This window comes from Myodes glareolus, chromosome 25 (genome assembly GCF_982192425.1).
Source record: "Myodes glareolus chromosome 25, mMyoGla1.1, whole genome shotgun sequence".
In the NCBI taxonomy this organism is placed as follows: Eukaryota; Metazoa; Chordata; class Mammalia; order Rodentia; family Cricetidae; genus Myodes; species Myodes glareolus.
In genome coordinates, this window is record NC_142050.1 from 28,666,144 (window position 1) to 28,681,514 (window position 15,371).

General features: G+C 37.8%; 1 protein-coding gene across 1 annotated transcript in view; it reads right to left on the reverse strand.

The window, feature by feature from the left end:
* Copg2 (coat protein complex I subunit gamma 2) overlaps positions 1 to 15,371 on the reverse strand; it is a 121,343-nt gene that overhangs the window by 34,504 nt on the left and 71,468 nt on the right. Inside the window, exons 12-19 of the mRNA XM_085683889.2 lie at positions 14,916 to 15,104; positions 6,875 to 6,970; positions 6,029 to 6,272; positions 3,544 to 3,619; positions 2,648 to 2,751; positions 1,624 to 1,749; positions 1,031 to 1,093; positions 427 to 566 (exon numbers count right to left, since the gene is read on the reverse strand). Of these exons, the coding sequence (XP_085540015.1) occupies positions 427 to 566; positions 1,031 to 1,093; positions 1,624 to 1,749; positions 2,648 to 2,751; positions 3,544 to 3,619; positions 6,029 to 6,272; positions 6,875 to 6,970; positions 14,916 to 15,104 (1,038 nt within the window). The remainder of the gene's footprint in view (positions 1 to 426; positions 567 to 1,030; positions 1,094 to 1,623; positions 1,750 to 2,647; positions 2,752 to 3,543; positions 3,620 to 6,028; positions 6,273 to 6,874; positions 6,971 to 14,915; positions 15,105 to 15,371) is intronic.

A 15,371-nucleotide genomic window follows, 5' to 3' on the forward strand; every position in this document is an offset into this window, starting at 1 on the left:
CCATCAGCTGATTTTTTTGTTTTGTTTTGTTTTTTCAAGACAGGGTTTTTCTGTAATTTTGGGGCTTGTCCTGGAACTCACTCTATAGACCAGATTGGCCTCGAACTCACAGAGATCTGCCTGCCTCTGCCTCCCGAGTGCTGGGATTAAAGGCATGTGCTACCCCCACCTGGATTAAATGCTGATATTTTTAAAATAGTCTATTTCTTGAGACACTCAATTTTATATCCTTTTAAATTTTAGTTATAAAATATAGCCCCTCAGAAGAAGAAACCTCTATACCTCTGAAAAGAAAACTAGAATTATTGCTAAATTAACCCTCTATGAAAAGAACCAGAATCATAAACTAAAGGGAAGTGCTATTTGGCTCCAGTATACCAGCTTATATTTAAAGGCCTAGAAAGAACCAAGAGTTCTTTATCTCACCTGGAACACAATGTGGTCAGTAAACACGTGCTTGATACAGCGCACAAAGTACTCTGTCTCCGCCTCTGTGAGCTGAACAGGCTCAGAAGACTTGAACAAGGGCCCCAGACTCATAAACTCAGGAATAGCAGCCAACTGTTCTGTTAAACACAAAGAGAAAGAAAAGCAGAAGTACAGTATGAAGAAGACAGGTAGAGACTTTACTAAAATGCTTTAGTTACCACAGAGTAGAGAGATGGTTTCATTTCTATGGCTTTACTAATAGCTCAACACCCAGCCAGTGGTCTCCAAGCTTCTGTGAAGTAACTCTTTAAGTTATCAAGTTTACATGCTAGATTCCTGTATGCGGGGGGAGGGAGGGAGGGACTAAATTGCTGATATTTTTTCCCTCTTAACCGACAAAATATGCCCAAGAACAACACTCCCAGGTAATAAATTAGTCAATGGAAAGTCCATGGACACCAGGTAATTCCAGCCACTATAACCTATGACACGGAAAAAGTTACTGAACTGAGAATTAATCAAATTGAATAAAAGTGGTGGACGTTATTAATTTATAATGCCTAGGGATTAAAGATTATTACTTGTACTCATAAAAAAATACCTTGGAAAATGTCTTGCCTGGAAGGAGCCAACTTCTCTGGCTTAGGAGTCACAAGTGTGATTTCTACAAAGACAAATATAAGCAATCAAGTGAGTTTCTCTTCACTTTTACCTAAGCATGTATTCAGAAAGAGATGAGGGCAGTAACTTCTAGCAGATACACAGTGGCAAACAGCTTCAACTATTGTGACATTTTATATTAAATAACTTTAAAAAAATTTCATCTTGGGATTTTCATCTTATTCTGGTTTTTGGATAAAATTCAAGAGACAATCCTAAATTTAAACAATGTCATCTACCTTAGTACTAAAAGATCACCAATGGCGCATGCCTTAAATCCCAGCACTTGGGAGGCAAAGACAGGTGAGTCTCTGTGAGTTCAAGACCAGCCTGGTCTACAGAGTGAGTTCCAGGACAGGGCTATGTAGACAGACCATATCTTAAAAACAAACAAACAAAAATTTAAAATGAGAGAAACTATGCTATTTTTAAAAGCCTTTTCTAGTTTAGAAGATATGTTACTATTTACAAGCTTTTTTTTCTTTAATAAATTACCTACACTCAGAAAAACTAACAGTTAAACAGTTCTGTTACCTGACTTCTGTTCAAAGACAGGGGCCATAGCAAGAGGAATGGACTTCAAGTCAAAGGGTTTTTCTGAAGGCTCTAGTGTGTACTGGTGTAAGGCCTTTTCCATCCCTGGTATAGAAACTGTCAGACCTATAAACAGAAAAATCTCAGCATTACAATCTCTTGTTAAAGTTCTCTGAAGGAGAGAGAGATGCATACCAAAAGACCATAGCAAACAGCTTTAAGTGGTGTGACATTTTGTATTAAATGACTTAAAAAAACTTTTTTCATCTTGGGACATATTCTTATACTTGCTTTTGGGTAAAACCCAAGAAGAGTTAAAATTAAAATCCTAAATTTGAACAATGTCATCAGTCTTATCACTAAAAGATCTCAAATGACCCTTTCATAAGGGGTTACCTAAGATTACTAGAAAACACAGATATTTACATTACAATTCATAACAGTAGCAACATTATAGTTATGAAGTAACATCAAAAATAATTTTATGGTTGGTGGTCATCACAACATGAGTAACTGTAATAAACGATCACAGCATTAGGAAGGTTGAGAACCACTGCTATAGCCTAGGTTATCAAATCAAAGTAAAGATTACTATATAAAACTGCTTTATAAACTTATAAACTGCCTTATTTCTTTCAAGGAAACATGGGAATAGAGCATTAAAAATGTCAACAAAATGCAAGCATCTCTCAGAAAATTAAATATCTTAGCTACATAGGAACAAGAAAAGCAGAAGAAAATAAAAATGGGGAGAGATGTAAGAGGGAGCCTAAGAAGAATCAGGGATAAGCAATTTTCATTTGATCCTATTATATTTTTAAAAATATATTCTTATATATTATTTCATAGGAATTTCTATCACCAAATTAGGAAATACCTTTGTGAATATGGGGTTTCCCTAGAAATGGAATTGCATTCAAAGACTAAAACCATGCAACTGCCTAAAGAAGTCAGTTAATATGTGAATCACCATAAAATAGGTCTAAACAAGTATTATGTCCCCACATTCCTACTTCTCACTGACCATTGAAGATATATGTAGCATTCAGAGCCATCTGTCTCTGCTGTAGTACGTTCAGGTAGAAGGTAGCTCGGTCCCGTACCTCATCATCAGTATCCATCATACACCTGTTTGGAAGAAATGGCAGAGGCATGTTTCTATAACCCAAAGATTTCCAACAGTTTTGCCACCATTCCTGTAGAGCACAGTTGAGGTCATCGATATGATTTTTATGATCGAGTCAATAACAGCCAACATGGGCTCCTAAATTTTCCACAATTCTTGAGCTGCTATGAATTACTAAAGAAATGCTGCTATTGCAAATCAGAATTACTACATTAGGAGGCACTGATGTCACTAGGAAGAACACAGTACCATGGTATAATACTGTAGAGTCTAACCTTGAACCCAACAAAGACTTAGCTTCTCTAAAACTAAGAAATGAATATGTTTCACTAAAGAGACAAAGAAAACTAGTAATCAGTACTATTCTGATTCGTTTAAACTAGTCAGTCTTTGGTTTATGACTTAATTGCTTTAATTATAAAATACAATCACAAAATATTTGCTAAAAAGGCCTTTTCTTTATTAACTAGGGAGGAATGAAGGTCATGAACGGCTACTATCTTCAATACTTCATATAAATCATTTAACATCTCTTTGAAGTTAGTGCTTACTGTACAAACTGAGGTACATGTTTACCTTACTCTTTCAAAGTCACGTAAAAGAAATCCAAAACTCAAATTCCACATCCATCCTGCCCATATAATTGTCAGAAATGGAAGCACTCCATTTGCCCTCACTAGTTCTATTAGCTCTACCCTTAGCCCAACAGTGTGTCTGACATAGTGCAATGAGGCTTGTCACTACTTAGCTACGTGGAATCTTTATTTTTCAAAAACAGACATTCTTTTACATACCTTTGTAAGAGTACAAGGATGCTTGGGAGAAGGCTCTCATTCTGAGCTCCAAATTTAGCCAAAGCACTCACAGCAGCTATTGTGAAACATAAAATGAAGCAACATAAATATTAGCTTCTCAGAGTTAAGCAATAAGCATTCCAAAAACAAATCAGACATTTGTGAGGCCAAGGTAGGAAGACTACTCAAAGTCTGAGATCAGTCTGGGTTGCATAATGAGTTCTAGGCCAGCCTGGGCTACAAAACCAAAACAAACAAACAAAAAAACCAAAACCAAAGTGAATCAGAGAAGTAGCTAGTATTCAGTAGAAATAAAGTCTTATCTCATTAGCAGTTCCTTGATTGCTTAAGCATAAACAGAACTGTAAAGCATCTATTGAGCTCTACATAGGAACATGACATACTCAGTGAGGAAAAAGAATCAGGTACATACTAAGTGTGAACTGTCTCAGCCGCATGACAGCCTCTCATGCTCCCTCTGACATGATTCAGTTCAGATTTCCAACAACTACTGCCAGGAAATTATTACTAAAATTCCTTTCATTCAACAAAGATTCAACACTCACCTAAAGTGTACCTGGAAGTGGCAGAAGCTGAGAGCAAGAAAGCTAAAGACATGGTCTGTGCCGTAAGGAGTGAGAGAGAAGAGAGAAAGTGCGGTGAGGAACGAGCCTGTCTAGCCTAGTAACTCTGGCAGAACTATAGCCAGGATGCTAGGTGAGTACAGAGATTGGGAGCTTGGGTCAGACAAGGAAGTGAGACACTACTGCAGCTAATTTTGAACAATAGTTAGTTTGGCCAGAGGGAAAAGGCAGGACATGAGTATTAGAAAGAAAAGCAAATAAAAGTGTCCTATGCCCAGAGCAGAAAGTGTAATTACTAGACTTGAATGAGAAGGCTGAGCACTGGACCTGTTAGAGAGTGAAAGTTAGAGACTAGAGATAAACAAAACCCGCACATAGCTCAACTTCTATGTGTTAATTAAAGGTTACATTGCCACATAGGCAAAGGATATATTTGTGATTGTTTTTAAACATTTATTTTTAATTACGCAAAGTATATACGCTTGTATGTAGGTATGAACATGAGTGCAGGTGCTAGGAGAGGCCAGAAGTAACAGATCCCCTGGGAGCTGGAGTTACAAGTGGAGCCAAATTCAGGAGCTTGGCAAGAGCAGTAAATACCCTTAAGTCAGCTCTCCAGCCCAAATTTGTGTTATTTTAATGCCCATTCTTCATATTCCACAAACACACACACACAATATCTGTGACACTAGAAGCAGACCAGCTAGGGATCAGAAATGAATACAAGCCTAAACCTGTACCCAATGACAAGAAATAAGAGAATGACAAAACCAGTAAGGAGGAAAGTAACAGGATGTGGTGAAGAATGGATGAGGTTTCAGAGCCATGACCTTAGACTCTGCCTTCTGAGTGAGGATCAAGTGAAGACTCCAGTTCACATTACATCTGGGGTGGATGGTGAGCATTCATATTCAGGAGAGTTATGCCTATCAACAGAGCCCCCCCCAAAACATCTAGACGGAAAAAAAACCATCTAGACGAATGTATGCAATGACAAGACAGTTCTACAGACAGCCAATTAATGTATTAGAAAGAAAGATTATAAATAAGACCAAGGATGAGGAAAAATGAAGTATACTGTGAAATCAAAGGAAGAGAGTTTCCTGAAGCAGCCACTGGATAGTGTATCAAATTGAGATGTGAACTAAAGTAAAAATATTAAATAGTCTGATTTTCCAGCTAAGTCTTATGTAATTTAAAAAGTAATTTAAGAAAAAAAGAGGGCCAAATTTTATTGAGTGGAGAAGAAAATGGGAAAAGAGCACATGAAGGCAATCAATGATGGCTTCTTTGAGTTTATTTGGATACAAAGTAGGATAAGATCAGGAGATAATGAGACACAGGATTACAGGAGAATTTACCTATATTAGTGGAATACGCTAGAATCACTTAAAATGTATAGGTGGACACATTCATACACAAATCCCATATACATTCTGACTTAATGTTTTAATTTAATTAATTCTTAATTAATGGTTTAATGAAAAAAATAAGAGGTATCAAGCCGGGTGGTGGTGGTGCGCGTCTTTAACCCTAGCACTCAGGAGACAGAGGCAGGTGGATCTCCGTGAGTTTGAGGTCAGTCTCTAACTAGTTCCAGGACAGCTAGTTCCAGGACAGGCTCTAAAGTTATGGAGAAACCTTGTCTCGAAAAATCAAAAAAGAGGTACCATTCTAGTGTTCTTGTTACACTGAAAGGTAAGGGCTCTAGGACACCAATACAAGGCCAAAATCTGTATGGAAGCTGGAACACAAAGGAAGAGTTGTGTATCTAGACCCACGGCGTCCTCCAAAATCACATCACACCTGTAACTTTGTTTTCCAATTTCATTACTACCCTCTTGAATTACATATTTTTAAAGACCAGCAATTATATCACTAGTTGTATTCTACTGACTCACCAGCTCTGACAGCCTCATTCTCCAGGACAACCCTATTAAAAATGAATCTGATATACTTGGAGGGGACAGGAGTTCTAGGGCCCTCTTTGCCCAGTAAGTGTAGAATCTTAGTAGCCAGAACGGTGTGTTCACAGTCCTCAATGAATTCACAGAGGTGGGCTAGACCAGCTTCTTTACTCTCAGGGTTCTCTTCCACAATGCTGATTATGCAGTCCACAATGGCCTTTTTGTATTCAAAACCTCCCTAATAAAAGAGAAGATAAAACTGCCATTTGTTCTTAGAACCTTTTTCTCTCCCAACAATATGTACCACAATGCCATTCCCATCCTAACAATGTTTTTTTTTTGAGAAATGCTTAAACTTCAATATTCATACTTTTATTTTTCGCCACCACATCCCCATTTTAAAGACTTTTTTTTCCAAAAAGAAATGCTTGTATTTCAAGGTTCATGCTTATAATATCTCAATTTACATCCTTTATTTACTATAAAAATAACAATGAAGTATTTTCCCCTTCAAGTGGGAAAATAGCCATGATAATACAGCAACTGGAATCTTGTATAATATTTGAGAGACATACAGAAATGAGAAAGAAATATATTTAACATATGATAAAGAAATGTGCTTAAAATACTAATGGGATGTCCTGGGTTGAGTTGGAGCAAGTGCAGGGGAAAGTAATGATTAAGAATCGTTGAATATATGTATACAATTTTTAAAGAATAAAAATTAAAATGCAAACCATGTAGAAGTGAGTTAACAACAATAACAAAACACTGATATTTAACAGCAATCAGAGGAATTTAAGAGAACAACTTCCTATGTTTAAGTAATCTGCTACCTACATCATCTCTCAGCATGTTGGAAAGAAAAGTCATCATGACGCTGTGCTTTCGAGGGTACTTCTGACAGAGAGCACTAATCGCCTGCACAACCACCACCTGTGGAAAAGCACAGACCAGTCAAAGGAGCTGAAACCATTCCCTGTACTTGGTTAGGATCTTTCAACATCAATAAGATAGCTGTTCTCCTCTATGGTAATTTTTATATTTAATATGATTTCAATAAAAATGACAATAAAAAAATTCATGAAACCAGGAAGCTTTATTTTGGTAAGAAAGAAAAACCTACAAGTATAGCTAGGAAAAGGATAAAAACAGCTTCAACGGGGAGGTAACAGTTGCTAACAGGCCCAATAAAGCTTATTAAAACCTGTGTGGCAATGGTGTACAAATAGGTGATAAACAAGTATATAGAAAATAAGAACAAGCACATATGGAACTTGAGTGAAACATAGAAGTATAAAATGTATATGAAGTGAACATGAGTGAATTCCTTCATACTGAAGGGTAAGGATTCTAACAATGACTCAAAGTGGAACAGACAAAAAGACTGACAAACTATAAAAAATAAAATAAAAAAACCCAGCAACCACCAAACTAAAAACAGAAACTAAAACCAAAACTTATGCATTGCAAAACCCATTCTAATACAGGAGATAAATGGAAAACTGGGAGAAAAAAAAAAAGAGTAACAAGTTTCATGTTTGTATCCTTAACATACAAGAAGTCTTTAAATAATTGAGAAACAAAGACAAAACCTTATAAAAAAACGTGGTGGAAAACTCAACAGACAGCTCACAAAGAGGTCTTAAGTGACCTTTAAGAGGGCAGACAATGGTTAGAAATGCTGGGGAGATGGATCAATGTGTACATCAAGCAAGTGTGAGGACCCAAGTAGTGGGTATCTGTAATCTCAGAGCTCCTCCAGGGAGATGGGAGAAGGAAACAGAAAAATCCCAGGACATTAGCAGTGGACAAGCTAGGGTGGTGAGTATGGTAACAAACAGAGGATCTGTCTCAAACAAGGTGGGAGGAAAGGCCTGACACTCAAGGTTGTCCTCTGGCCTTTCCACATATGCTCTACCATGTGTGGACCCATGCCTATACATATTCTTACATACAAACATTATGCAGACACAGACACAGGGATTTCAAAAGAGAAAGATGTTTTATATTCCTCATAAAACTAGAATTCAAGTTAAAAGTACACACAGAAACACGATTTCTCATCCAAAAGGTTGGCAAACAACAATAGCTCAACACACACTCCTGGTAAGATTATGAAAACTAATACTTTTATACACTGCTGGCAGCATTTAGCATGCTCTATGAATGCTGTATTTATTATATTTAGCTTTCATAATATGCCTTGAGGACATAGATCTAATGTTTTGAAAAACACAAGTTCAGAGTATCCATTGCACCATTACTCCTAAGCACAAAATAACTGCACACTACCCAAACAGGAGACTAGTTCAATAAGCTACAGTCCACACAGCTGCTGGGATATTATGCAGCTGGGAAGAAATATGAAGCATTTCAGAGTTTGAGACCAGTCTCATCTCAGAGTTTGAGCAAGATCCAGGGCAGCCAGGGCACACAGAAACCCTGTTTTGAAAAGAATGAAAAAATAAAAAATAAAAAAACATATCTCTTTCCAAAAACATTGAATGACTTCTATTTATTTTTAAGTTGAAAAAAGGAAAAACACTGTACAAAAAGAACGCAACAGTCTGCTATCTTTGATGTACAATAAAACAGGAAACATGGATGTATCTTTTATATTTATAAAAGGTGTGCCAAAGATGATAAATGTGCAAGCAAATAGTTTCATAAGGAGGTATAGGAGGAAGTGATACTCTTCTGAATATATCAATATTTCTTGGAATAGTATAATGTTTTACATATCAAAAATGAAATAATTAAAATGGGAAGGGCAATACTACAACTGAAAACAAGCTGAAAGAAATTAGTCTATTTGTTCATAAAAGATTTATGGTAATTGCACTAAAATATAAGAATTAATCCAAAAAATATTAACCACTCTACATGAGTAATTACAGTTCTCATATTATACACAGAGAAAACAGCAGTAGGTAACACTAGGGCACAATTAGCTTTTTATTATTTCATTTATATCTACAACAACTCTATGAGATGATGATGATGATGATGATCATTATCATCATCATCATCATCATCTCCCTGGTATAGCCAAGGAAACTGAGACAGTCAGAGTCACACATCTTGTCAGTCATAAAATTAAATCCAGGCATTTAGAGGTCATTTCTTTCTCTCTCTCTCTCTCTCTCTCTCTCTCTCTCTCTCTCTCTCTCTCTCTTTCTCTTTTCAAAATTAACTGCTTGATCTGTCATTTAAAATGAGTCTTAAACATTCATTTCTGTAGTGAATATAATTAAGAGTAAAACTTCTGGATCACATACAGGGCATGGATTCGTTAAGCTTAATAAATTTTTCCAAAATGACTGTACTTATATTTCCACTAAATATATACAAGTTTTGGTCTGGCTCATCTTCATCAAGGTAGGGAGTATCCAAGAGACTTCTAAAACAAAACAATGTAAGTTACTGCTTGCCCTTGTCTGCTTCCTAAAACTTGAAGGTAAGATTCTATTGCTAGCCAGGAGGTGGTGGCGCATGCCTTTAATCCCAGTACTGGGGAGTACTATGAGGAGGTGTGGCCTGTCAAGAGGAAGTATGTCCATTTAAATTAAAGGTTCTAAACACACAAAAACAGAGCCAAACACAGCTTCCTAGTCTCACAGTCTTAAGCCAGCTGCAGGGCAGAGAAGCATCTCCCAACAGCTGCATTAAAGGCAATGGTAGGTTCCCACAGTCTCTCACAGGGTCTCAGTAGAGAGAGACTTCTGGCTGCTGTCTGCAGACTTGAGCTGGCAGAGCAAGCTCTGCCACTATGCTGCATGGCAGATTTAGGGTTTTTGTTCATTCAGAGAAAAAAGGTTACAGATATACAGTAAAGACAGATTTGATGAAAAAAAATACCTTTCAATGGGTTACAATGTGTCTAAAAATAAATGAAGGCTTGAGAGAAAAAAGAAAAAGGGTAGAGAAAGTCCTTAAAAAGGGATAAGGAATAGAGCTAGCCAGGTGGTGGTGGCGCACACCTTTACTCCCAGCACTTGGAGGCAGAGGCAGGAGGATCTTTTTGAGTTCAAGGCTAGCCTGGTCTACAAGAGCTACTTCCAGTACAGACACCAAAACTACACAGAGGAACCCTGTCTTGGAAAAAAATAAAATAGAGTAATAAAAAATATATTAAGCCACGTAAAGACGGGAAATATACAGAGAGTCTAGATTTTGTATGTTATTGTGTTATCTTTGAATTTTTTGACTGCTAAGAGATACTGGATTATAAAAGCTGCTAGATTCAATGAACTTACATATTTTAAAAATATCTTGACTTCAAAATTTAAGTCAAAAGATATGTTACTTTGGGGGAGAGGTTATGCTTTTTTTTCTACAAGAAATGAGAGGCTATGAATTCATCCTGTTTTTATTCTAAAACTCCACACAGTCACAGAAATTAAGTACAAAAAAATCGAGAAAATCACTGATGATATTCTATAACTTTTTTCAATTCTACAATTTTCAATTACTGATGATTAAAAAGTACACTGAGTTTTAAACAATTTAATGAGAATTTGTTTTATAAGGTTAAAAAGCTAGCAAAATTAGTAATGGGGAGAGATTCTGCTAATAAAGAATGCAGCTTAACAAAAGTATTGCCTCTTTCTAACTTTCTTACGGCAGTTTTCCAGACAAGAGTCTTGCTATTTACCCAGGATGTCCTAGAACTTGTATGTGGCTCAGGCCAGCCAAACTCATGATGTTTCTGCTCCAGCCTTCTGGGCACTAAGATTATAGGCACATAGCACCATTCCACACTTATATCCTATTTTTGTAGGGTTTGAAAGCTATGATGGTTTTAGGGTTTTTAAAAAATTTTTATTTAATTATTTTTTTTAAAAATGACCTTTTTTCATTTTACATATCAATCCAAGTTCCCACTCCCTCCCTTTCTTCCACTTCCTCCACCTTCCCCCCATCCATTCCTCAGAGAGGGTAAGGCTTCCCATGGGGAATCAATCAAATCTAGCACATTGTTTTGAGGCAGGAACAAGGCCCTCCCCACTGTATCTAGGCTAAGCAAGGTATCCCTCCAAAGAAAATGGGTTCCAAAAAGCCAGTACAAACAATAGGGATAAATCTTGGTCCCACTGCCAGTGGCCCACAGTCTGTCCCAGCAATACAACTGTCACCCAAATTCAGAGGGCCTAGCTGATCCTGTGCTGGTTCTTTCCTTGTCAGGCCAGAGTTGGTGGGCTCCCATTAGCTCAGGTATAGTGGATATTAGCTGTAAAGCAAAGGATAACGAGCCTATAGTCCATAACCCTAGAGAAGATAAGTAACAAGGAGAACTCTAAGAGAAACATGTATAGATCCACCTGGGAAGAGGAAATAGACAAGATCTCCTGACAAAATTGAGAGCACGGGGGTGGGGGGAGAAGGGAGGGTGGAAGGGGAGGAGAAGGGGAGGAGAACTCGAGGGAACAGGGTAGTTGAGATGGGAGAAGGACAGAGACAGAGAGCAAGGAAAGAGATACCATGATTAAGGGGTCATTATGGGGCTAGCAAGAAACGTGGCACTAAAGAAATTCCCAGAAATCCACAAGGATAACCAGCTAAGACCCTAAGCAATACAGGAGAAGGTGCCTGAACTGGCCTTGCCCTGTAGTCAGATTGATGACTATCTTAAATGTCACCATAGAACCTTCATCCAGCAACGGATGGAAGTAAAGGCAGAGATCCTCAGTGGAGCACTGGGCTGAGCTCCCAAAGTCCAGTTGAAGAGAGGGAGGAGTAAGAATATGAACAAAGAGGGTCAAGACCATGATGGGGACACCCACTGAAACAGTTTACCTGGGCTAATGTTTTAGGATTTTTAAAGACTTAAGAATAAAAATAAAGAACATGTAAATAGATAATTTCAGGAGTCCAGATCTTCTAAAACATTTATTTTATGGTCATTTTAGAGAAGTTTGCCAACTTCCAGCCTTTCCATTCTAAACAATTTTTATAACATTCCAAAGTTTGAAATGGTCTACTTTTATTTATTTTCCATATTAAGTAGAGAGCAACAGTCCCTTTGCTACATGGCTGAGTGTTAGAAAGAATGATAAGGTCTTCTTTCTCTTTCTTTATACTAAAACTTATTGTCCTTTGATCTTTTCTAATACACTGTCACTGGTTCTTCTCAGCACTTTATTAGAAGGGCTAGCTATTTTAGTAAGGTAAGAAAAAAAAAGATAGGAAAGATCTTTGGATTCAAAATAAGGAAACCTCATTTACACAAGATATTATTATTTATACAGATAATTTCAAACAATGTAGGCAATATGGTAATTCAGCAAAGTCACATGATATAAGCTAATATGGAAAAATTAAAAGAAAAATAGTTTTACACATTAGTAATAAACAATTGTTTGATTATTTGATTTTTCAGTTAAAGATACTATGGTGGTTTTGAATAGAAATGGCCCCCACAGACTCGTGTTTGAATGCTTGGCCCATAGGGAGTTGCACTATTAGGAGGTGTGATCTTGTTGGAGTAGGTGTAGCCTTGCTTGGAGGAAGTGTGTCACTATGGAGGCAGACTTTGAGGTCTCATATATGCTCAAGCAATGCCCAGTGTGGCACAGTCTCCTACTGCTACCTGTGGATCAAGATGCAGTACTCTCAGCTCTTTTTCCAGCACCTTGTCTGCCTGTATACCACCATGCTTCTTGCCATTACAATAATGGACTAAACCTCTGAAACTGTAAGCCAGTCCCAATTGAAGGTTTTCCTTTTTAAGAGTTGCCGTGGCCATGATGTCTCTTCATGGCAATGAAACCTTAATACAGAAGTTGGTATCAGGGAGTAGGGTAGTACTGTGATAGGCTGGACTATGTTTTTGTTTTGAGTAATGTGATCTTTGAGGCATTGAATTAGAAAAGCAGTTGAATGTTTTAAGTGGGGTACAATGGGCCATGGAAGACAGTGATGCTGAGGATGACTGAAATATGGGGGCTCAGCTCAAGAGGTTTCAGAGAAGAATTTTAGTATGCTACCTAGAAATCATTCTTGTGATATTTTGATGAAGAATGTAGTTGCTTTTTGCCCTTGTCCAAAAAGTCTACCTGAGGTTAAGTTGAAGAGTTTTGGGTCAATTCTGTTGGCAAAGGAAACCTCGAAACAGCCTAATATTGATTCTGCTGTGTGTTTATTAGAGGTCACCCTTCTGTAGCTCTATAATGAAAACGTGCAAGCTGAGGAAGGAAACACACAAGATATGCAAGAAAAGGGGCATCAGTAAGTGGAAAGGAGCTAAAACCTGTGTTCAAGGAGATAAACAGATTACAGAAAAGCTTGAAAGTAAATGGAATAAAGGGAGTGGTGACCTTAGGGCAAGACCTCACCTACTTAAACTTTCAATTTGTGAAAAGGAATTTAAAGAAAAGCTCAGAGCCTGGTGTGGTGGTGCTGGCCTTTAATCCCAGTACTATGGAGGCAGAGGCAGGCGGATATCTAAGTTTGAGGTCAGTCTGATCTACAGATTGGGTTCCAGGACAGCCAAACTGAGGCAGTGAAGTAAACCATGGAAAACAGAAAGCTGGTGAAGGTGTAATTGAACGAGGTGAGGAGACCATGTACTGGCCCCGAGCAAGTAGCAGAACTTGGCAGCTTCAGCCCTGTGGTTCTGGCTTTAGTCAAGGATAGAAGAAAGGGGTTATCTCTCTCTGTGACTAAGGAAAGCCACAGAGGCCAGGCATGTGACAGGGGTGTCTCTGTATGGAGGTCCAGAAGGGCCATTGTGTGAAGCTGTATAGGTGAAGCTTGTTGGAGATGTCAGAGCTGTGGGAAAACTGCTGAGGAAAGCTGAACAGAGCTGGGGATCTGAGGAGCACTTTGATGTCAGACATGGAGATGCAGTTTGGAGTTTGCACAGCTTGTTTTTGGTCTTGCTTTGGTCCAGAATTTCTTCACTATACTTCCTTCCCTACCTTTTGGAATGGTAATATATATTATGGAAAGGTAAGTATATATATATATTCTGTACCTTCATTTGTTGGAAGTATGTGATCTGTTTTGATTTTACAAGGGATTGCTGTTAAGAGACTGTATGAATCTCAGAAGAGACTTTGAACTTTTAAATAAGTTTGAGACTTTTATATACTATAGGGACTTTTGAAGTTGGACTGAATGCATTTCTGCATTATGATATGGCTACATGCCTATGGGGGATAGGGAGTGGAATGTGGTGGTTTGGATAGGAATGGCCCTCATAGACTCAGGTGTTTGAATGCTTAGTCCATAGGGAATAGATCCTATTAGGAGGTGTGGCCTTGTTGGAGTAGGTGTGACCTTGTTGGATGAAATGTGTCACTGTAGAGGTGGGCTTTGGGGTCTCATATGCTCAAACTATGCCCATTGTGGCACACAGCTTCCTTCTGCTGCATACGGATGAAGATATAGTACTCTCAGCTCCTTTTCCACCATGTTTACCTACATGCCACCATGCTTCCTGCCATTATGGTACAGGAATAAATCTCTGAAACCATAAGCCAATCCCAATTAAGAGTTTTCCTTTATAAGAGTTGCTGTGATCATGGTGTCTCTTCAGAGCAATAAAACCCAAAGACAGATACCAAAGCACTCCAATAAAGAAAGAAAGTCTTTTTAACTAATTATGCTAGAATAACTGGGTATGAGTACAGGAAAACAAAGAACTTATCATTAATTCAAGTGGTCACAAACCAAAATGTAAAAGCTAAAGACATAAAACATTTAGAATGAAACACATCTTTACAACTTGGAGAAATATAAAAGTTATTGATGTACGATACAACAATATCTAGGAAGGAAAAGAATGATACTGTAGACTTCATAAAAATTAAGACCTTCTCAAAAAGCACAGTTATAGCAAGCTACAGACCAAGGAAAAGCTTATTTAAATTCTTACCTTGAACTCATCTGAGATTTCAGATACAAAAGAAGATATCTGCTTCATAAGCCTGTCCACACTGCTCTCACTTCCTGTTTTGAGCAATGTAGTAATGGCCAGGGTAGCAATGCTTCTGTTTGAGTCTGTGATTAAGTTCTCTAAGTCCAGGTTGCAGGCAGTAACAGCAGAGGGGTGCTTCATTGCCACCTTGTAGAAGGTAACAAGGAAAACAAAACAAACAAACAACAACAACAACAACAAAAATAACGCACATTATTGTTGCTAAAAGCCAGAACCTAAACTTTAAATAATGAGATCATTTTAGGTCGTGTGGTGAATGCCTATAACCTTAACACTTGAGAGCTGAAGGTAGAAGGACCAGAAGTTCAGTGTCAACTATGGCTACTTAGCAACTTCCAGGCCAGCTTGGGCTACCTGATACCGTCTCAACTCCCCACACTAAGTAACTGTTTT